This window comes from Rhinopithecus roxellana, chromosome 11 (assembly GCF_007565055.1).
Source record: "Rhinopithecus roxellana isolate Shanxi Qingling chromosome 11, ASM756505v1, whole genome shotgun sequence".
NCBI lineage: Eukaryota > Metazoa > Chordata > Mammalia > Primates > Cercopithecidae > Rhinopithecus > Rhinopithecus roxellana.
In genome coordinates this window covers 131,978,103-132,000,338 of record NC_044559.1, presented here as the reverse complement: position 1 = coordinate 132,000,338, position 22,236 = coordinate 131,978,103, and the positions used below count along the sequence as shown (strand labels likewise).

General features: G+C 46.2%; 2 protein-coding genes across 9 annotated transcripts in view; both read right to left on the bottom strand.

Moving 5' to 3' along the window:
• USP54 (ubiquitin specific peptidase 54) overlaps positions 1 to 5,764 on the bottom strand; it is a 124,635-nt gene extending 118,871 nt beyond the window's left edge. For all 8 annotated transcript variants that reach the window (XM_010373105.2, XM_010373104.2, XM_010373107.2 and 5 more), the window contains exon 1: positions 5,682 to 5,764. The gene's annotated coding sequence lies outside the window, so the exon portion shown is untranslated. The remainder of the gene's footprint in view (positions 1 to 5,681) is intronic.
• Positions 5,765 to 11,455: 5,691 nt separating this feature from the next.
• MYOZ1 (myozenin 1) lies at positions 11,456 to 21,693 on the bottom strand. The gene is made up of 6 exons (XM_010373110.2): positions 21,507 to 21,693; positions 19,973 to 20,063; positions 17,704 to 17,882; positions 14,114 to 14,363; positions 13,534 to 13,699; positions 11,456 to 11,963 (listed from the first exon to the last, which is right to left on the bottom strand). Exons 2-6 carry the CDS (start codon positions 20,043 to 20,045, stop codon positions 11,732 to 11,734), a joined length of 900 nt encoding a protein of 299 aa, XP_010371412.1. The 5' UTR covers positions 20,046 to 20,063; positions 21,507 to 21,693; the 3' UTR covers positions 11,456 to 11,731.
• Between the last annotated feature and the right edge of the window lie 543 nt (positions 21,694 to 22,236).

Genomic DNA, 22,236 nt, shown 5'->3' with positions numbered 1-22,236 from the left:
AAAAGTTCTCTAGGCAGCCGGGCACGGTGGCTCACACCTGTAATCCCAGCACTTTGGGAGGCCAAGGTGGGCAGATCACTTGAGGTAAGGAGTTCGAGACGAGCCTGACCAATATGGTGAAACTCTGTCTCTACTGAAAATACAATGATTAGTTGGTCGTGGTGGTGGGCGCCTGTAGTCCCAGCTACTCAGGAGGCTGAGACAGGAGAATTGCTTGAACCTGGGAGGCAGAGGTTGTAGTGAGCCAAGCCAAGATTGTGCCACTGCACTCTAGCCTGGGCGACAGAGTGAGACTCCATCTCAAAAAAAAAGAAAAGAAAAAAAGAAAAAAGGAAGTTCTCTAGGCTTTAGTTTCCTCAATATAAAATGAATGGAATGGACTGTTGACCTCTAAGCATTCTAATAAGTCTAGAACTGATTATCAATACTTCATTAATGGTATTTGTCATTCTCCCTCAGGTTTTGGGGGACTTTTTTTTTTTTCTTATCAGTAGAAATAGGGTCTCACTCCGTTGGCCAGGCTGGTCTTGAACTCCTGGCCTCAAGCAATCCTCCTGCCTTAGCCTCCTAAAGTGCTGGAATTACAGACATAATCTTACTCAGATTTTTAAAGAAGCCATTTACAAAGATATAAAATTTGGGGGCGAGATGTGGTGGCTCATGCCTACTCTGGGAGGCCGAAGCGGGTCAATCATCTGAGGTCAGGACTTCGAGACCAGCCTGCCCAACATGGTGAAACCCTGTCTCTACTAAAAATACAAATAAGTATCTGGGTGTGGTATTGAGCGCCTATAATCCCAGCTACTGGGGAGGCTGAGGCCAAGAGCAAAACTCAGTCTCAAAAAACAAACAAACAGGTTGGGTGCATCATGCACATATTTAGCATCATGCTAACATTCACATTAGTTCCTCATATGTAGTGTAAATATCTGAGGGAGAAAATATATGAATAAATAAATAGATACCCCTATCCATTTATACCTTCCAAGTCCCACCCAGAATTCTGGTCTCCCGGCCAATTCCACCTGCAACCTCTCCCCACTTCCTCCACACCAAGACTCCCTCTCTCCCTACAAAAGAGAAATCTTTCTTAGTATATTAGAATCACATAAATTTCCAACACCAATCCTTTTTTTTTTTTTTTTTTTTTTTTTTTTTTTTGTTTTTTTTTATTATACTTTAAGTTCTAGGGTACATGTGCATAACGTGCAGGTTTGTTACATATGTATACTTATGCCATGTTGGTGTGCTGCACCCATCAACTCGTCAGCACCCATCAATTCATCATTTATATCATGTATAACTCCCCAATGCAATCCCTCCCTCCTCCCCCCTCCCCCCTCCCCATGATAGACCCCAGTGTGTGATGTTCCCCTTCCCGAGTCCAAGTGATCTCATTGTTCAGTTCCCACCTATGAGTGAGAACATGCGGTGTTTGGTTTTCTCTTCTTGTGATAGTTTGCTAAGAATGATGGTTTCCAGCTGCATCCATGTCCCTACAAAGGACGCAAACTCATCCTTTTTTATGGCTGCATAGTATTCCATGGTGTATATGTGCCACATTTTCTTAATCCAGTCTGTCACAGATGGACATTTGGGTTGATTCCAAGTCTTTGCTATTGTGAATAGTGCCGCAATAAACATACGTGTACATGTGTCTTTGTAGTAGACTAATTTATAATCCTTTGGGTATATACCCAGTAGTGGGATGGCTGGGTCATATGGTACATCTAGTTCTAGATCCTTGAGGAATTGCCATACTCTTTTCCATAATGGTTGAACTAGTTTACAATCCCACCAACAGTGTAAAAGTGTTCCTATTTCTCCACATCCTCTCCAACACCTGTTGTTTCCTGACTTCTTAATGATTGCCATTCTAACTGGCCAACACCAATCCTAATCTACCATTTACTAGCTCAATAATCTTTGGTAACTTCCTGAACTTTTTAAGCCTCAGTTTTCTTTAAAACTAAAGTAACTAGTACCAGCTGCAGAGCAGAGTGTTGTTATAAGATAAAATGAGATAATGTGCCTGGCACATTAATAATCAATGAATGTCAGCTATTATTATTATTGCCTTAACACTGTTGTAATATTTATTTACTTATTTATTTATTTTGAGACAGAATCTTGCTCTGTTGCCTACGTTGGAGTGTAGTGGCATGATTTCGGCTCATTGTAACCTCCACTTCCTGGGTTCAAGCGATTCTCCTGCCTCAGCCTCCCGAGTGGCTGGAATTACTGGCAGGCATCACTATGCCCAGCTAATTTTTGTATTTTTAGTAGAGACGGGGTTTCACCATGTCAGCCAGGCTGATCTCGAACTCTTTAAGTGATCCGCCCACCTCAGCCTCCCAAAGTGCTGGGATTACAGGCCTGAGCTGCTGTGCCTGGTCCATATTTATTTACATTTACAGTAAAGGAGTACTAAAAAAAACTAATAGGACCAGCAAGGTGGCTCACACCTATAATCGTAGCACTTTGGGAGGCTGAGGAGGGAGGCTCACTTGAGCCCAGGTGCGCGAGATCAGCATGGGCAACATAGGGAGATCCTGTCTTTAGAAAAAGTACAAAAATTAGCCAAGCACCTGTAGTCCCAGCTCTTGGAGAGGCTGAAAAGCAAGAGGATTCCTTAAACCCAGGCGACTGAGGCTGCAGTGAGCCGTGATTACTCCACTGCACACCAGCCTGGACGACAGAGAACACGTCTTAAAAAAAAAAAGGTTTAAATTATGAACTGACCAGTGAATTTTCTCCTCAAACTTCCATTCTTTTATCTCTTCCGAGAAACTTACTATGTGTTTCACTAATGCAGCACAGTTTAGAGTTTGCTTAACACTTTGTAATTTTGAAAACTCTTAGGCTGGGCATGGTGGCTCAAGCCTGTAATCCCAGCACTTTGGGAAGCCAAGCTGCCAAGGCAGGAGGATTGCTGGGTATCATAGCCAGACCAGCTTAGGCAACATAGCAAGACCTCGTCTCTACAAAAAAAAATTTTAATAATTAACTGGGCATGGTTGCATGCACCTGTGGTCCTATCTACTCGGGAGACTGAGGTGGGAGGATAGCTTGGGCCCAGGGGGTTGAGGTAGCAGTGAGCTGTGATGACACCACTGTACTCCAGCCTGGGCAACAGAGTGAAAACCTGTCTCAAAAAAAAAAAAGAAAAGAAAATTCTTACTTTGAGAGGCTGAGGCAGGAGTATCACTTGAGCCCAGGAGTTTGAGACCAGCCTGGCAACATAGCAAGACCCCATCTCCAAAAAAAAATCAGCTGGGCATGGTGGCCCTCACCTGTAGTCTTAGCTCTATTCAGGAGACAGAGGTATGAGGATGGCTGGAGCCCAGGAGGTTGAAGTTGCAGTGAGCCATGATCTTGCCACTGCATTCCAGCCTAAGTAACACAGTGAGACCCTGTTGCAAAAAAAAAAAAAAAAAGACAATTCTTTGTCCTGTCAACTACTATATAACTCTTCGGGGGCAGAATCTTGTCTCATACTTTCATGTTAATATATTGTGCTTATTACGTTAAGTATTTTTTTCTCTATCAGTCTGCCCTCATAGGGTCTGAGTAATTCCAAGGCAGAGATCAAGTTCTACCTGTATTTGTATCCTGAAGGCTTAGCAATCAGACACAAATAAGTCCCAATAAATATTAAGTGGATAAATGAATTAATCTTTTTTCCCTGCAATGCCTTACACAGTACTTTACACATAACAGGAGTTCAGTAGAGCTTGTTATTGGATTTATGCAGAAATCTTTTGGACTCAACCACCACACAAAGCTTTATCTTGCCTCAGAAAAGCACTTCTATTTTAAAGTTTAGCTGCTGACATTACAAATTAGGTTTTACTCTAACATATATCAAATAAATGGGTTCAGTGACTAACCACATCAAGATCAGCTGAAGAAGGATTTTAAAAGCCTTTTTTTTCTTTTTTCTTTCTTTTTTTTGAGACGGAGTCTCGCTCCGTCGCCCAGACTGGAGTGCAATGGTGCGATCTCGGCTTACTGCAATCTCCGCCTCCCAGTTTCAAACCATTCTCCTGCCTCAGCTTTCTAAGTAGCTGGGATTGCAGGCGCTCGCCACCATGCCCGGCTGATTTTTGTATTTTTTAGTGGAGACGGGGTTTCACCATGTTAGGCAGGCTGGTCTCGAACTCCTGACCTCAAGCAATCCGCCCGCCTCCGTCTCCCAAAGTGCTGGGATTACAGGCGTGAGCCACCGCGCCCAGCCAAAAAGCCATTATACTAATTAATGCATTTGTGAACCTCAACATGAAAAAATCCAGTTATGTAATCAAGAGAGGTTATCCTTTTCAAATTTATACTTACAAAAGATAGAAAAATGATCACAAAACTCGTATCTGTCGATTGAAATAAATTATTTTTATTACTGACTTGAAGCCATTGTTTTCACTACAAATAACAGTTAACCAGAAAAGTGGTCCACACCTATTTCCAGAAAACACTCCTTAAGACTCAAAGACTAGATGTTTTCCCCCTCAGTGATTTTAACTCCTGAGAGACACCTTTTATTTCAACATTGAGACATTCAAAACATGTTCTGTCTCCTAAAATAAAATTTCATTCATTTCTTAAAAGGCAAATAGCTTGATAGGCACACTTTAGGAACACTAGGTTTTACATCCAAATAATTAAAACCATCCCTAGATTTAGTGTTCAGCCTGCTGCTGCAATTTAAAAAAAAAAAAAAAAAAAAAAATTTGGTTTTTTAGTTACATTTGCGGAAGGTTTAAGTGTCGTATTCCACATTTTTTCACCATATCATCTAACCTGACTACCTTGCATATATTTCATAAGCACATCGTAAAGAAATTGTACACTTGAATGAGTCTGGGAAGAAACGTAAGCTTAGCACACACCCCCTTCTTCCAACTCAATACGCTTCAGAGGAAGCAACCTTAGTGTTTTTTTCTTCTCAAGAATCGCTCTCTCCCGCCCCCCCAACCCTGCGCTTTATTTTAGAGTAGCAATCATTCATTATCCTACTCGTAGTTTCTCAGCGAAAAGAACCTTCCCAACTAATACTAGTTCACCAGGACTTCCCTTTCGCATCTCAGAGTGTCCGTGGGGAATTTCTCCGGAAAGAGGGAAAGGAGGCGGTGACGGTCTGGGACGCCACCATTCCCGCCACGCCATGTAGGACCCAGGTCCTGGCGCGCGGTCCCCGACCCGCCTCAGGCAGAGCCCCGGGATCTGTAAAGATCTGATCCCTTCTCCTCCCTCCACCCCCTAACCAGTGAAAAGAAAACTGGGCCCAGCCTCTGTGCTCTCATTCAACATACTCTCCTCCTGGCTGTACCCCATTTCTTCCCACTTCTTTCCCAATGTAGCCTGGTCCCTTTATCCAGTTCCGAGTCTCCGTAAACACCCTGCTCCCAACACACACACCCCTCCACGCTCCAGCCCGCGCCCCTTGAACCCCACTACACCCGGGTCCCTCCCCCTGGACCTCCCAGCAGCTCTAGCCCTCCCTGCGTGCCCTAGAGCAGACCGGCGCTGCGTCCCTGTACCCACAGGACCCAGGTCCTGCCCCACACGTCACACTCAGGTCCATTCCTCCCGCGACCTAACCTTCCCCGCGCCCCCCCCCCGCAGGCGCTACCCCTTACACCCCGTTACCCCCGGCCCCGCCCCCCTGAGGGTGTCGCACTCACCGCTCCTGCCGCCGCATACTTAACCGCCGCGGCTGCTATAGCTACAGGGAGCCAAGGCAACCAGCTCTCGCGACACTTTCCTTGGCCACAGCGAGAGCAGACGAGAAGAGACTCTCGCAAGAAAGTAAATGAGTCAGGCTGGAAACGGCGAAGTATATCTCGCGATAGCACAGTTTAAAATGGCGGCCTCAAGGCGTATTATGGGTGCCCCGGAAAGGCATGGAGGTGGGGCACGGGCGAGGATGAAGCTTAAATTGGCCGGGAGTCGGAAAACGATTGCAGGCGGGACCGTCCGAAGGGGCTGAGGAAACTTAATATGGCAGACCCTACACGGGGATAACTTTAGGGATATGGTCTTCTTTTCCCAATTTCCTCAAACTTAGAGCAGCGTCGCCTTTAGCTGAAGGTTCGTTTTCCCAGCATTTTCCCTCTCCAGGCGGAGTAGTTGGAGACAGAGAGGGCAAGCCAGAAACTGACTTTCCTATCTCCTCATTCCCTTCCATCAAGAACTTTTCATCGTTCTTTCCCCACCCTGGTTTGTAAATGGTATTTAGCTTCAGAGAAACGTTTCTCCATGGGTGCCCTGCCCCATCAGTTCGCCCCAGCCATATAGGAAGTTACCAAAAAAAATTTTTTTTTTATTGACCTTGGATGCAGAAAGCAACCGCACTGGTGTGTGATTTGAATTTTGCAACTGTTGCTTCCTGCCCTGTGGCCACGTCCCCCTTACTTGGTGACTCTCAGCACTTAGTTGTGGGGCTTTGTCTCTCCGCTCTCAGACAACTATAAAAGCAGACTAATTGAACAGCATCTAATTGAACAGAAGGTGAATTTAAAGAACGTTGGTCGGCCGGGCGTTGTGGCTAACTGCTGTAATCCCAACACTTCGGGAGGATGAGGCGGGAGGATTGCTTGAGCCCAAATGTTCGAATCCAGCCTGGCCAACATGGCAAAACCCGTCTCTACAAAAAATACAAAAATGAGCGGGGCATGGGCCGTAGCAGTGTCTCACGCCTGTAATCCCAGCACTTTGGGAGGCCGAGGCGGGCGGATCACGAGGTCAGGAGATCGAGACCATCCTGGCCAACATAGTGAAACCAGTCTTGGTCTCTACTAAAAATAGAAAAATTAGCTGGGCGTGGTGGCATGTGCCTGTAATCCCAGCTACTCGGGAGGCTGAGGCAGGAGAATTGCTTGAACCAGGGAGTTGGAGGCTGCAGTGAGCCGAGATCACGCCACTACACTCCAGCCTGGCGACAGAGAGACTTGTCTCAAAAAAAAAAAAATGAGCCGGGCGTAGTGGCGTGCCTGTAGTCCCAGCAACTAGGGAGGATAAGGTGGGAGAATCCCTTGAGCCGGGAGGTGGGGGTTGCAGTGAGCTATGATCACGCCACTGCGCTCCAACAAACATAGCAAGACTCTGCCTCAAGAAAGAGAGTGTGAGAGAGATCAAAATATCATTTCATCATATAACCAATGTTATTAACAAGACAGCTTACATTCTTTTTTTCGTACTAAGTTTTCAAAATTTGGTGTTTATACTTGGAGCACATCTCATCTCATTAAGGACTGGGAGCATTTTAAGAGCTCAAAAGCCACATGCAACTAGTGATGACAGTATTGGACAGCGCAGACCTAGACCCTAGAGTAATGAATGAGCACTCTAGATGACTGGGGGGTGGTATCATGGGTGTGTGGTGTATGTAAAAGAAACCCTTGAAATCGCTAACTCAAATGGCTGCAGAGGCTAGGCAAGTAACAAAGATGACCTGACATAGGGACTAGGACCCACTGGAGACTACAAACTCCTATCTAAAAGAGCCACTTTTCCTGAATTTTAAAACACAGTGATACCAAACAAGATGTCTGTGAGCAGGACACACAGCTCTAACTCTGCGGCCAATGTACTCCTTCAGTGAACCATGGTGTTCAAATGTCTGAAACGCAAGGATTTTGTTTTGTTTGTTTTTCATTTTTTTGAGACAGGGTCTCTCTGCCATTCATGATCTCAGCTCACTACAACTTCCACCTTTCCCACTCAAGCAATCCTCCCACCTCACCTCCCAAGTAACTGGGACTACAGACATCTACCACTACACCTGGCTAATTCTTGTAGAAAGGGTATTTTAACAGAAGAGTAGTAACTAGGCAAAGGGATGGCAAACCTTGAAAATCTGACCAGTTTCCTTGCTGGGTCCTGTACAAATGTGTGCACTTTAAGCCACCATTGCAATTTAGGATTATAATTTAACTTCTAAGTAGAGTTTCCTACTGAGGAGATAATTTTACAGCCATCCTGGGCTCCCTGTAAATTAATAAGCTGATACCATTATTTTTTATTACAGTTAAAATTTTAGACATTCTGAGCTTAAAAAAATTATTTCCAGGTTTTCAAAGTTGTTGACCAGCAGACTCCAGACATTTTTTTCTCCAACTTTAAGAGAAGGCATATAGAGAGAGAGAGAGAGAGATTTTGTTTGTTTGTTTGTTTGTTTGTTTTGAGACAAGGTCTCACTCTTTCACCCAGGCTGGAGTTCAGTGGCATGATCTCGGCTCAATACAACCTCCACCTCCCGGTTTCAAGCAATTCTTTTGCCTCAGCCTCCAAAGTAGCTGGGATTACAGTTGCGTGCCACTGTGCCCAACTAATTTTTTTGCATTTTTAGTAGAGACAGGGTTTCGCCATGTTGGCCAGGCTGGTCTCGAATTTCTGGCTTCAAGTGACCCGCCCACCTGGGCCTCCCAAAGTGCTGGGATTACAGGTGTGAGCCACCACACCTGACCTATGAGAAGGCTTTTAGTTATTTTATGGTTGACTGAAAGCTCTTTGTCACAGGAAAGTTATTTGTCTTTGTACTACTTTTGCCTGATATAGTACCTGGTATACAGAAGGCACATAATAAATATTTGTTAAAGGAATATAGTCCTTAAACTTTTGAGGGGCTCACGGACTTAAAACCTGAGAATCTGATGAAAGCTAAGGCTTATACAGATCTTAAATGTGCCCTATCCATATTCCCTCAAACTACCCCAGAGTTCAACTCAACTTTGGTAGACAGATCTTGTAAAGGCCCAGAACTTCTTACCTCAAACACCTGAGTACCTCTGTGTGGAGGTGCTACTGGAGTTAACATTACAAGAGACAATCTGCAATCAATGAGAGATGGGATTTGGTAGCTAAATATTCCAGTTCCTCATCCCCTTAGTGGAGTCATTCTGAGGCATATTCTACTGTAATGTTTCTCAAAATTTTCTAGCATATGATAATCACCTAGAGAGATTAATATGACACAGATTCCAGCCAGGCTCAGTGGCTTACACTTGTCATCACAGCACTTTCGGAGGTTGAGGCAAAAGGATCACTTGAACCCAGGAGACCAGCCTGGGCAATATGATGAGACTTTGTGAACATAGTGGCACACATCTGTGGTCCCAGCTACCTCAGAGGCTGAGGTGGGAGGATCACTTGAGCCTGAGAGGTTGAGGCTGCAGTGAGCCAAGACTGCATCACTGCGCATCAGCCTGAGTGACAGAGGGGGAAAGTCTGTCTCCAGAAAAAATGAAAGAAAAAAATAGAGATTCCTGGGCCCAAGAGTTTGCATTCTAACCAAGCTCCTAGGAATACTGATGCTGCTGCTAATCCATGGATCACATATTTGGGTTTTTTTTTTTTTTTTTTTTTTTTTTGAGATGGAGTTTCACTCTTGTTGCCCAAGCTGGAGTGCAATGGCCCGCGTGATCTCGGCTCACTGCAACCTCCACCTCCTGGGTTCAAGTGGTTCTCCTGCCACAATCTCCCAAGTAGCCGGGATTACAGGCATGTGCCACCACACCCAGCTAATTTTGTATTTTTAGCAGAGACAGGGTTTCACCATGCTGGTCAGGCTGGTCTCCACTGCTGACCTCAGGTGATCTGCCCGCCTCAGCCTACCAAAATGCTGGGATTACAGGCATGAGCCACCATGCCCACCCTAGACTACATTTTGAGTAGCATTGTTTCTAAGACTCCCCAGTGGGATTCAGCCCCAATAGCTCAAAGGGACTTTTGGCTTTCCTCTCACTCCCTTATACTGCTTGGATTTCTTGGCATCATATCCCAAATGAACTGGTCTTGCATCCAAATCTTTCTTTCAGAGTCTGTCTAGGGTGGGTAGGAGAATACAAACTATGACAACCCTCTCCTTAGGAAAAAGTATAGAGGGGTGGGTGTGGTGGCTCACACCTGTAATCCCAGCGCTTTAGGAGGCCAAGGTGGGTGGATCAGAAGGTCAGGTGTTCAAGACCAGCCTGGCCAACATGGTGAAACCCCATCTCTACTAAAAATACAAAAAAATTAGACAGGCGTGGTGGTGGGCGCCTGCAACCCCAGCTACTCGGGAGGCTGGAGCAGGAGAATCGCTTGAACCCAGGAGGCGGAGATCGCAGTGAGCTGAGATGTACCACTGCACTTCAGCCTGGGTGACAGAGCGAGACTTAAAAAAAAAAAAAAGGAAAAGGTACGGAGTTTTGTATACAAGTTTAGAGGAGGTAGGCCAGGCGTGGTGGCTCGTGCCTATAATCCTAGCACTTTGAGAGGCCAAGGCAGGCAGATTGCTTGAGCTCAGGAGTTCAAGACCAGCCTGGGCAACGTGGCGAAACTCTGTCTCTACAAAAAATACAGAAAATTAGACAGGCATGGTGGCGAGTTCCTGTAGTGCCAGCTACTTGGGGGTGTGAAGTGAGAGAATCACTTGCACCTGAGAGGTGGAGACTGCTGTGAGCTAAGATTGTGCCACTGCACTCCAGTCTGGGTGACAGAGTGAGACCCTATCTCAAAAAAATAATAATAATAGTTTAGAGGGGGTATGAATTCCCTGGAATTTGCTCATTAGATTATAAGTGAAGATGACCAGGGTAAATGCCATTTGACCCAAGGTGCACTAAAATGTGATCCATCTAATGCAGATTCTGGCAACTTAATCTAACCATTAGCAGCTCATGGAGTTGACTGAATTCAGCCAGCTCTCCTTAGAAGTTATTTTCTCAGATCTGATTACCATGTTTTCATTCTTCCTGGTCTGCATTATTCTTACTTTGTGGAACATGGCAGTAAGCCTGGGACTCTTAAAAGAGTCCCCATCCTTGAAATCAGCAAAAAGAATATTGTTGCGCATTCCTGTTGGGCTCGTAAGATTTATTCCCAACCATACTGCTTTCTGGGTACCACTGTAGTACCCTTGTAACCCTTAGATATTTTCTTGCTGTGTTCAACACAGCCTGGCATACTATAACTGTAGCTGGTTTCTCGCATTTCCTTCTGGATTCCACATGGCCCCCTATTCTATTTCATCCTTTTGGGAATGTGTAACCTTTGACATGTATATTCCTAAGCCCACTTGGGTGTCATCTGGAAACTTTATGGCATGCTCTAGTCTGTGGCAATCAGGATAACCCTGATTATACCACCTTCTAATCAACTACATAAAGAGGGTGAACACCAGGGTCACCAACACCTATTTCCCAACTACAGTGGACAGCAGCTTTTTAGCTTTGCCAACATTCGGGCCGGCACGTGTGTTTGTGCATGATTATTTGTCTCATGTACTATTGAATAAACGTCTTTGTAAACAAATATGAATGTGGTTTTGTGGGTATGGGTGTAGTTGTGTAAGCAACTGGAGCTCAGGTCTGTCTTAAAGTTTGCATAATGAATGTTTAGTATTTGGCTTTAATTAGTCTCTGTGCCTTGTTAGCCTCAGCTTTCATCTGCCCTCAAATATCAGAGGAAGAATGAGTTCATTTTCTTTGAAGTTTATTGACTAATACTGGTGGCAGAGCAAATTCCATAAATGAGCAGGTTCCATATGGAGCAAGTAGAAGGGGAGCTCTGAGTTGGTGAGGAAGGATGCATGGAGTGGGGACTTGGAGTAAAGGATGGAAAGGTAGATCTCTCCTTTTTCCCTCCATTCCCATAAGGATACTGGATTAACAATGGGGGCTATCTGCTCAGCATTCCCTCTCCAAATTGGAGCCAGAAACGGGAAACAATGCAAATCAGAGGAGGAAACACCTCACAGCTCCTCTGTTTCTCCATCCAAGGGGATGCCAATATCCACGTTGTAGTCTACAGGCTCCCCAGAGCTCAGCCAGGGAATAGGGGTTCGATTGAAAGAAGGCCTGTTGGAGAGGTTCTGGTTGTAGAGGACCAGGGGTTCACTCAGCAAGGGCCCCAAGTCAAACTTGGGCATCTGGAAGGTCATGCGTTTGGAGGCCTTCTCATATCCACCATAGGGCATTGCCGTCCTGAGAAGGGGACACATTATTTAATTAAGAATCAGAATAAAAGAAACAGAGCCTTATCATGAGATGCTGCCCTCTTTGAGAATAGGGAAGTCTGGGAGTTCTGGTTTGGGATTGCATCTGTACTCCTTCTTCTTCCCTAGCATCCCATTTTGCCCTGGTTAGCTTGTTTCCCCAAAGCTAATAATGAGAAAAGAACTCTAGTGTGTACTAAATAGAGACTCTTGGATAGCTGTAACCCAGACCAGCATTTCAGATAAAGTGACCCCAAATACTATAGACCCAAGTGTCTGAGATCGCCTTACATGACAATGTAGAAAGGCCAGGTGTGGTGGCTCACACCTGTAATCCCAGCATTTTGGGAGGCCAGTGTGGGCGGATCACTTGAGACCAGGAGTTTGAGACCAGCCTAGCCAACATGGTGAAACACCATCTCTACTAAAAATACAAAAAAAAAAAAAAATTAGCTGGGCATGGTGGTGCACACCGGTCATCCCAGCTACTCAGGTGGCTGAGCTATAAGAATTGCTTGAACCCAGGAGGTGGAGGTTGCAGTGAGCCGAGATTGCACCTACTGCACTCCAGCCTGGGCAACAGAGCAAGACTCTGTCTCAAAAAAAAAAAAAAAAAAAATACAATGTAGAGACCCCCTCCCTCTAACCCTAGTGGATAGTGGATGACCTGGCTGAGAGCAGTTAATGTTGCCTGGAAAATCCAGGTTCCTTAGGACCAAATACAAGAGCACTTTTCTAGCTGTTCCCTATCCTTTCACACAGACCTCCTCTCCATGGGCTAGAGAAGCCTATTTCCAAAAGAACAGATACTTAGGGCCATCTAAAGCAGGGTGGCCGGGCATGGTGGCTCATGCCTGCAATCCCAGCACTTTGGGAGCCCGAGGCGGGCAGATCACCTGAGGTCAGGAGTTCGAGACCAGCCTGGCCAACATCGTGAAACCCCATCTCTACTAAAAATACAAAAATTAGCTGGGCGTGGTGGCATGCACCTGTAATCCCAGCTACTAGGGAGACTGAGGCAGGAAAATCACTTGAACCCAGGAGGCAGAGGTTGCAGTGAGCCAAGATCATGCCACTGCACTCCAGCCTGGGCGACAAGAGCAAAACTGAATCTAAATAAATAAATAAATAAATAAATAAATAAATAAATAAATAAAGCAGGGTATAAGGAAATAGAATCATATTACAGGGAGAATGATGGCATCCTAACCTTGACTGGAAGAGAGCCTCAACAGGCCTTCAGACATGTAAAATATTATTCCCATTTAACATTCAAAGCAACCCAGGCTCAGAGGTAGAGTGAATTCCCCATGCCTACACAGCTAATAAATGACCATTGAACTAGAATTCAAATCTACCTCCCAGCAAATTTTTCCTTCATCACACTGCTATGATGAAGCTGAGATAGAGTGAAAAGAGCAGGGCCTTTGATTAGCACCCCCATATCCCTGCCATCTTTCCTTAACTGCCTTCTGAAACATTTGAATTAGTCTCCATCCTAACTAAAGACACAGTGCCTCACACTAGAATGCATCTGGTTCCTTCCTCACCACCCCTACCTGTTGAAGGACTTATATTTGGGAAGTTCAGCTTTGGCCCCATAGGCCAGCAGGTCAATGCCAAGTTCCACTTTTTGCTGGGCGTCAACCCCCATGGCTCGCTCCCATGGGGAAATATAGGTCTTGAACACAGTGATATGTTTTCCTTCTCCGCCTGCCTGGTCTCCTGGTAGCCATGGGAGAGAAAAGTCAGTCAAATGATAGCAGTTAGTAGCCAATGAAAGTTAATCCCACGTCCCTACACTAGGGAAATTGCAGGAGCCAGGGACTAAAGATATAATATCCTGGTAATTGTATAAGGTTTGTGGCATAACGATAGTCTGTGGGCAGATCTGTGACTGAATCCAAAAAGCCAGGAAGGTAATGGAAAAACAAGGCTTCTGGGTAGAATAGACACATCTCTATATACTCCTAGACCCAGGGAATTCACCAAGATATTTATGATAAACTGATATTATTATATTTAATATTAAGATATTTAAACTGGCCTCCTCTGCTCCCCACACCCAGTGTAGACATCATTCCTGGAACAACTCTGCTCTAGGGACCAAACACATTACTCTTGGGTAAGTGTACTTGCCTGATCCTGTCTCACCAACCCCTGCTGTGCCAGCAGCTCCTCCTCTGCCAGCCTGGCCCGCAGGACCACCTGTACCCCCAGCTCCAGACCCAGAGCCCAGATGGTGCTGCTGATCAGATCCATACTGTCCGGCAGAGCCACTGCCCCCTGCCTGGCCGCCACCTCTGCCATTGCTCTTGCTGTAGGAGAATCCCTGAGCAGCTGTGCCCAGCTGTCCCCCCACTGTCGGAAGGAACTTCTGGAAGTGATCCTGAAAAGAAGACAAAGTGAGGGGAAGGTTAGCAATGGGTATGGAAAATATACAAAAACAGAGGTATGTTTAGCAAAGGCAGAAACAGTGTCTAACAAGAAGACCCTGAATTTTCTGAGATTTCCCCCTCCAGTTGATGGGTAGTACATGGGCTGACTGACAGAATTAAACTCTTCATTTTGTTGGTTTGATTTTTTTGTTGTTTTTTTGAGACAGAGTTTCACCCCTGTTGCCCAGGCTGGAGTGTAATGATATGATCTTGGCTCACTGCAACCTCCGCCTCCTGGGTTCAAGCAGTGCCCAGCCTCAGCCTCCTAAGTACCTGGGATTACAGGCATGCACCATCACACCTGGCTAATTTTGTATTTTTAGTAGAGACAGGGTTTCTTCACGTTGGTCAGGCTGGTCTCAAACTCCCGACCTCAGGGGATCTGCCTGCATCGGCTTCCCAAAGTGCTGGGATTACAGGCATGAGCCACCTCACCTGGCCTGAATTAAACTCTTCTTAAGAGGTAGGACCCCCTTGGCTCGTTTCCTCCAGTTATACCTAGGGTAAGGGCAGGGCATTCTCCATGCTCCCCTTTCTCATCCTTAACAAGTCAAAAAAGACCAAGATTCCTGCCCAACTTAAAAAAAAAAAATGAAAAACAATATTTTGCTTTTTGAGACAGAATCTGGCTCTGTCACCCAGGCTGGAGTGCAGTGGCACAATCTCGGCCCCCTGCAACCTCCACCTCCCTGGCCCAGGCGATCCTCCCACCTCAGCCTCCCAAGTAGCTGGGACTACTGGCATGCCACCACACCCAGCTAAATTTTGTAATTTTTTTTCCTAGAGACAGGATTTGCCATGTGCGCAGGCTGGTCTCAAACTCCTGGGCTCAAGTGATCCATCTGCCTCAGCCTCCCAAAGTGCTGAGATAACAAGCATGAGCTGTGCGCAGCCCCAACTAAAATTTGGGAGGATGGGGTTGCCATGGAGAACCCAGTCTTAATTACAAGGACTAGAGAAATTTCTGCCTCCTCCCTTCCTCAGCTTGTCCAACAGTCAGAACTCTCTTCTCTCTCCTTCTTTCTCTCCCTCTCTCCTCTTGGTGCCTGTTGGACCAGGACTTCCTGACTGAAACTGTAGCAGGTGGGGGGAAGGGTGGCCAAAAGGGCAATATTAGATTCAAACCCGAAGCCTAAAAATAACCCCACCAACTTCTTCAGGAGGCTCTCCTGGCCATCCCACCATGTACACCCCAATGCTCCACCCAGTGTAACCAGACCCAGGCAGAGAAGAGGGCTTTTGGCCTCCTAAAGTTAGATATGAGCAGCTCAGCACTTTTACTCTGCTCCTATATGAGGACCAATGACAGACACTTCTGCTCCCGGCCCCATGCAGGCATCTAATTCCACTCTCTCCCAGACACTTAGAGAAGGTGGAGAAGGAAGAAAGGAAATGGAGAAGGCCCTTCTTCCTCAGCTATACCATCCTGTGCCTGGCCTCTCTCCAGTCTCCTCTTTCTTTGGAGAAGGAGCCTGACTAGAATATATCTTGAAGGACAGTTTCAGTCTCCACACTTGGGGCTCCTTAGGGAATAGACTGACCTTTTAAATGAAAGAATGGCTCAAATGGGAGATGGCTGTAGAAACTCAATTAACTCTTTCTAGGGTTGCCAGATTTAGCAAATAATATACAGGATACCAATTAAATTTGAATTTCAGATGCACAACAAATATATATATTTTTTGAGACAGAGTCTCTGTCACCCAGGCTGGAGTGCAGTGGCATGAACATGGCTCATGTTCATGCAGCCTCTACCTCCCAGGCTCAAGCCATCCTCCCACCTCAGCCTCCAGAGTAGCTGGATTACAGGTGTGTGCCACCACACCCAGCTAACTTTTTAATTTTTTAATTTTTTGTAGAGACAGAGTCTTGCCATGTTGCCCAGGCTGGTCTCCAACTCCTGGACTCAAGCAGTCCTCCTGCCTTGGCATCCCAAAGTGCTGGGATTATAGGTGTGAGCTATCACACTTGACCCAAATACTTTTTTAGTGTAGATATGCCCCAAATGTTGCATGGGATTTACTTATACTAAAAAGTTATTCATTTGCATCTGAAATTCAAATTTAAGTGGACATCCTGTATTTTTATTTTAATGTCCCAAATATTGCATGGGACATATTTAAAAAAGAATTCATTGTGCATTTGAAACTCAAATTTAATTGGGTATTCTGTATTTTAAAATTTCAATTTTATTATTTGCCGTATCTTCTTTCTTTTTCTTTTCTCTCTTTCTTTCTTTCTTTCTTTCTTTCTTTTTTTGAGACAGAGTTTCACTCTTTTTTTTTTTTTTTTTTTTTTTTTTTGAGACGGAGTCTCGCTCTGTCGCCCAGGCTGGAGTGCAGTGGCCGGATCTCAGCTCACTGCAAGCTCCGCCTCCCGGGTTCACGCCATTCTCCTGCCTCAGCCTCCCGAGTAGCTGGGACTACAGGCGCCAGCCACCTTGCCCGGCTAGCTTTTTGTATTTTTTAGTAGAGACGGGGTTTCACCGTGTTAGCCAGGATGGTCTCGAACTCCTGACCTCGTGATCCGCCCGTCTCGGCCTCCCAAAGTGCTGGGATTACAGGCTTGAGCCACCGTGCCCGGCCGAGAGTTTCACTCTTGTTGCCCAGGCTGGAGTGCAATGGCACAATCTGGGCTCACTGCAACTCTGCCTCCTGGGTTCAAGTGATTCTCCTACCTCAGCCTCCTGAGTAGCTGGGATCACAGGCACCCACGACCACGCCCAGCTAATTTTTTGTATTTTTAGTAGAGATGGGGTTTCACTATGTTGGCCAGGCTGGTCTCGAAAGACCTCAGGTGATCCACCTGCCTCGGCCTCCCAAAGTGCTGGGATTACAGGTGTGAGAGCCACCATGCCCGGCTGCCTTATCTTCTTTCTAAAATATTTTTAAAACTTTATCTTTATGTCCCAAATATTGCACGGAGCATATTTTACTAAAATATTATTCATTGTGTATCTCAACTTCAAAATACAAGACTAGACTGCCCCACTGGGCATCCTGTGTTTTATCTGGCAACCTATCTTTAACACTTACCCTTACTGGGAAGGAATTTTCTCCCTAAGGGTGTGGTATTCTCCAATCCTTCAGTGGCTCTCTGATGGAAACTGGGTTTCAGAGGTGGGCTGTAACTCACCCTGGAGCTGCTGAGGGCTCAATATATCTGGGGGTTTAACAAATTTATAAATTTTCAGGGAGGGGATGTTGACTGCATTTTGGAGGCTCAAGGCCTACTAACAAGCTGTCAGAACAGGCACCAGGCTTTGAGACAGTGATAAAGTTCCAGACTCACCATTGAGCTGTCAGAGAAAACATCAGGGTGGTTCTCATAAATAAACTTCTCCACCCTCATCTGCCGCAGTTTGAACATCTTGGAGCCCCGGTTGGTAAGCAGCGACAGTTCCTCCAACATCACATCCCTTGGGACACTGATCTTTTTGCCCAGGTTCAAGCCTGAGCCCTCCTGTCCACCTTTCAGGGAGGCAAAGAAGAATCAAGGGAAAGAGGAAAGTAGGGTTTTCTGGGCTCTGAATGCAGACCTCATCCACAACTAAGTGTGAATGTGTGTCCTGGCAGAGATCATTTAGGGGAACAAATGCTGTCTAGTTTGTGAAGGACTTTGATTTCCTGGGACTTGGAGAGAATGCATGGAAACAGGGGTGCATTGTGGAGATAATGGGAATACTAGAGTGGAGAGGCCAATGGGGTAAAAGAGGCATGGGCATGGGGTACAGAGCAAAAGGAGTAAAGGAACATCATAGATGGAGGCCATTGGAGAAAGCATGGCATCAGGAAAAGCCCAGAGGCCAATCTTATGTGGAATGTAAATACAGATGCCATATATATACATATTTTTTTTATTTTTTATTATTATTATTATTTATTGTTTTGAGACAGAGTCCTGCTCTGTCACCCAGGCTAGAGTGCAATAGCATGATCTCAGCTCACTGCAGCCTCCGCCTCCCAGGTTCAAGCAATTCTCCTGCCTCAACCTCTTGGGTCGCTGGGATTGCAGGCCCGCACCACCATCCCTGGCTAATTTTTATATTTTTTGGTAGAGACAGGGTTTCACCATGTTGGCCAGGCTGGTCTCAAACTCCTGAGCTCAACTGACCTACCAGCCACGGCCTCCCAAAATGCTGGGATTACAGGCGTGAGTCACGACGCCCAGCCTACATTTTTATTTATTTTATTTTACTTTTGAGACAGAGTTTGTTTGTTTTTTGTCAGAGACTTGCTCTGTCACCCAGGCTGAAGTGCAATGGTACGATCTCAGCTCACTGTAGACTCCATTTCCTGGGTTCAAGTGATTCTCCTGCCTCAGTCTCCCAAGTAGCCGGGATTACAGGCACTCGGCACCATGCCCAGGTAATTTTTCTATTTTTGTAGAGACAGGGTTTCACCATGTTGGCCGGGCTGGTCTTCAACTTCTGACTTTAGGTGATCGGCCCACCTCAGCCTCCCAAAGCGCTGGGATTACAGGCATGAGCCACCATGCCACCACGTCCAGTCTTTTTTTTTTTTTTTTAATGGAGATGAGGTCTCATTATGTTGTCCAGGCTGGTCTTGAACTCCTGGGCTCAAGTGATCCTCTCACCTCAGCCTCCCAAAGTGCTGGAATTACAGGTGTGAGACACAGCCCCAGCCCTATTTGTATTATTTATATTGAGACAGGGTCTCACTCTGACACCCAGGCTGGAGTATAGTGTCGCAATCACAGCTCATGGCAGCCTCCATCTCCCAGGTTCAAGCGATCGTCCCACCTTAGCCTCTGGAGTAGCTGGGACTCTAGGTGCATGCCACTATACCTGGCTAATTTTTGTACTTTTGTAGAGACGAGATTTCACCATGTGCCCAGGCCAGTCTCAAATCCCTGAGTTCAAGCGATCCACCAGCCTTGGCCTCTCAAAGTTCTGGGATTACAGGCGTGAGCCACTGCACCTGGTCCAGACTTCTGTCTTAACTACTTTCCCTTTTCTTTCCCTCAGTGAGCTCTGGCTCCAAAGAGTCTCTAAGTATTGAAGAGCTCTTCACATGCATGTACCCCTGCCCATCCCCAGGAAACATGCCTGTGCAGTTTTCCATTTTAAGTACTTACACAAGCTCCCTAGCTCTGGGGAAAGAAGTAAGGGAAATTAACCACTTATTGAGACCTGGGACTATAGGTATGCATCACCATGCCTGGCTAATTTTTTTTTTTTTTTTTGTAGAAATGAGGTTTTGCCATGTTGCCCAGGCTGGTCTCAAACTTCTGTGCCAGTCTCCATTATATTTTCTTCCTCAAATATACCTCACTGACTCATGGGTCCTGTGGTCCTGGACCTGTGCAGGGTAACATGGCAGGGTATTGTCTCAGATTATGAAGTAAAAAGGGCAGAAGGTGTTGAATCCTTTCTCTCTTTCTCCCTACCCTTCTTATCCTTCCCTCTCCCACTCTCCATCACCTGCCTTCCCACCAGTTAATTTCTCTTGTCTGTTCACCCTAAGATATATATTTCTGGGACTCGGGTTAGGGATGCTCTTAAGAAGTCCCACACTAGGTAGAAGCAAACGTGTCCTACCTCCAGTGAGTTCCATGATCAGCTTGCTGGATTTCCTCTTCTTATTAGGGGCCGGGGTTCCTGAGAGCGGCATTGTGGAGGTGGATTCAGCCTGGATAGGGTGGGAAGGAGGACTTGGAGGACGGACAGGGACTGGGAAGAGTGAGTGTCTGTAGGAGACCACTACTTCTTAACCTGGGTTTAAGGGCTTGAGGGGACAAAAATATATATTTCTTTCTTTTTTAGAGACAGGATCTCACTCTGTCACCCAGGCTGGAGTGCAATGGCACAAAAATGTATTTTTTTCTTTTTTAGAGACAGGATTGCACTCTGTCACCCAGGCTGGAGCGCAATGGCACAATCATGCCTCACTACAGCCTCAACCTCCCTGGACTCAGGTGATCCTCCAACTTCAGCCTCCCAAGTAGCTGGGACTATAGGTGTGCATCACCATGCCTGGCTAATTTTTTTTTTTTTTTTTTTTTTTTTTTGTAGAAATGAGGTTTTGCCATGTTGCCCAGGCTGATCTCAAACTCCTGGGCTCAAGCAGTCCTCCTGCCTCCCAAAGTGCTGAGATTACAGGGGCGAGCCACTTCGCCTGACCCAGATTTTCAAAGAAGTATGTATTTCCCCAAAAGGTGAAAACTAGCGCTTTAGGGCTTCTCTTTTCTTGGGATGCAGGACAGGAAGTATAGATGCACACCGGCCCCTATTGTCTACCAACTTGTTGTGAGCTGTTTTTTATAGAGTCAGTGCAGGAATTAGGAACATAGCTAGGGGTGGGGAGTGTTTAAAAAAAAACAATAATACAGGCAGGGCAATGCACCCCCCAGGTTTCATCAACTTGGCATGATTTGAAGTTTTTATTTGCATTGGGATATCAGACTGGGACTGTGATTCCAGGCTCTGGTCTCTCCTCAGTCTTCCCCCATTCCCCAGGAGGACAGAGAAATGTTCTGCCAGGGTTGAGGAGATTCAGCCAAAAACACTCTCCATAGGAAGGAGAGATTGTTGCTCCTTCATCAGGCCAGCTGGAACATGGCCTGGGAAGTCATGGCCCTGCTCCTGCAATCACTCCCGCCACAGACCCCAGAGTGGGGCAGGTGTGGAATTGGGAAGGGTAGGGAGCATCCAAATCCCGACACATGTAAATTCAGCAATATCATAGCAGTGGGGAATTGGGGTGGGGTAGAAACGTAGTAATAGGATCTGGCAATGGAAAGGGACAAACTGGGATAAGATAGACTCCAATCCCTTCTTAAGAGAAGTTGGCACTCAGTGAAATGCTGTCCTCTTCTAAGTCCTGTCTCAAAAAAATATATCTGCAACTCTACTGACTTAGGGGGGTCTCCCTTCCCATTCTTCCAGTGCTCCCCTGACATCTCCATTCCCCCCAAACTCCTGGGCCCCTCTCCTTCCAACTGGACAGCTGGGAGCTGAGCATAGATGAGGAGAGGGGAGACTCCCCCAGGATCAAGAATCACAATTGTAGACACAGAAATAGAAGTCAACAGAGTGGGCTCCAACCTCTCTAACGATAGAGCTGGAGACTTACCGGCTGCTCGGGCGGTGGTCAGGTCTCCCTGGGGTCCAGCAGCTTTGGAGGACTGAGCTGCTATGACCGGAGAACACGAGCTGGGCAGGCGTGGGGGCAGCACTGGCAGTGGGGGAGGGAAATTAGTTATTAATAGAGATGATGAGCGCAAGCAGCTCAAATGGCACAGGGGGTACTGAGACCCTGGAACCAAGATCCCTCCCTCTTTGCCTAGAGGCTCAGGAAGGAGGGAAAAGGCCTTTGGGATTCTCCCACTGAACTGTCTGAGCCAGGGATCAGTCTGCCCAGGGACTCCCCTTCACACTGCACCTAGAGCCTGAGATCCAAACAAGCACTTAGGTAGAAACTGAAGACTGAGAGGGAGACAGGAAGTAGACAGCAAGTATTGGATAGGAATTCAGTCAGAGAGAGCGTCTGGGGAACATGCCCTGAGGGCCACACAGAGCCAATCCAGGGCAGAGTGGAGAGACCTGTGGGTGTATTTGGGGCAGGGAGAGCTTAAAGCTCTATGTTTGGGGATGAAAAGGGAAGTCTGCACAATGGAACTGCTCTTTTAAAGTTCCTGGATAGCAAACCCAGTACCTCCTACAAAGGAATTTTGTGGGGAATACTTGACAATTATTCTGTCTGCCTCACTCTATTCTTTTCTTTTTTTTTTTTTTTTTTTTTTTGTTGAGACGGAGTCTCACTCTGTCGCCCAGGCTGGAGTGCAGTGGCCGGGTCTCAGCTC

Coding starts and splice junctions, on each gene's coding strand:
- MYOZ1 (XM_010373110.2), bottom strand. CDS start 20,045: ATGCCGCTCTCAGGAACCCCGGCCCCTAATAAGAAGAGGAAATCCAGC. Junction 13,700..14,113: donor GGTTGGTGAGACAGGATCAG/GCAAGTACACTT, acceptor CATGGCTACCAG/GAGACCAGGCAGGCGGAGAA. Junction 11,964..13,533: donor AAATATAAGTCCTTCAACAG/GTAGGGGTGGTG, acceptor TCCCCTTCTCAG/GACGGCAATGCCCTATGGTG.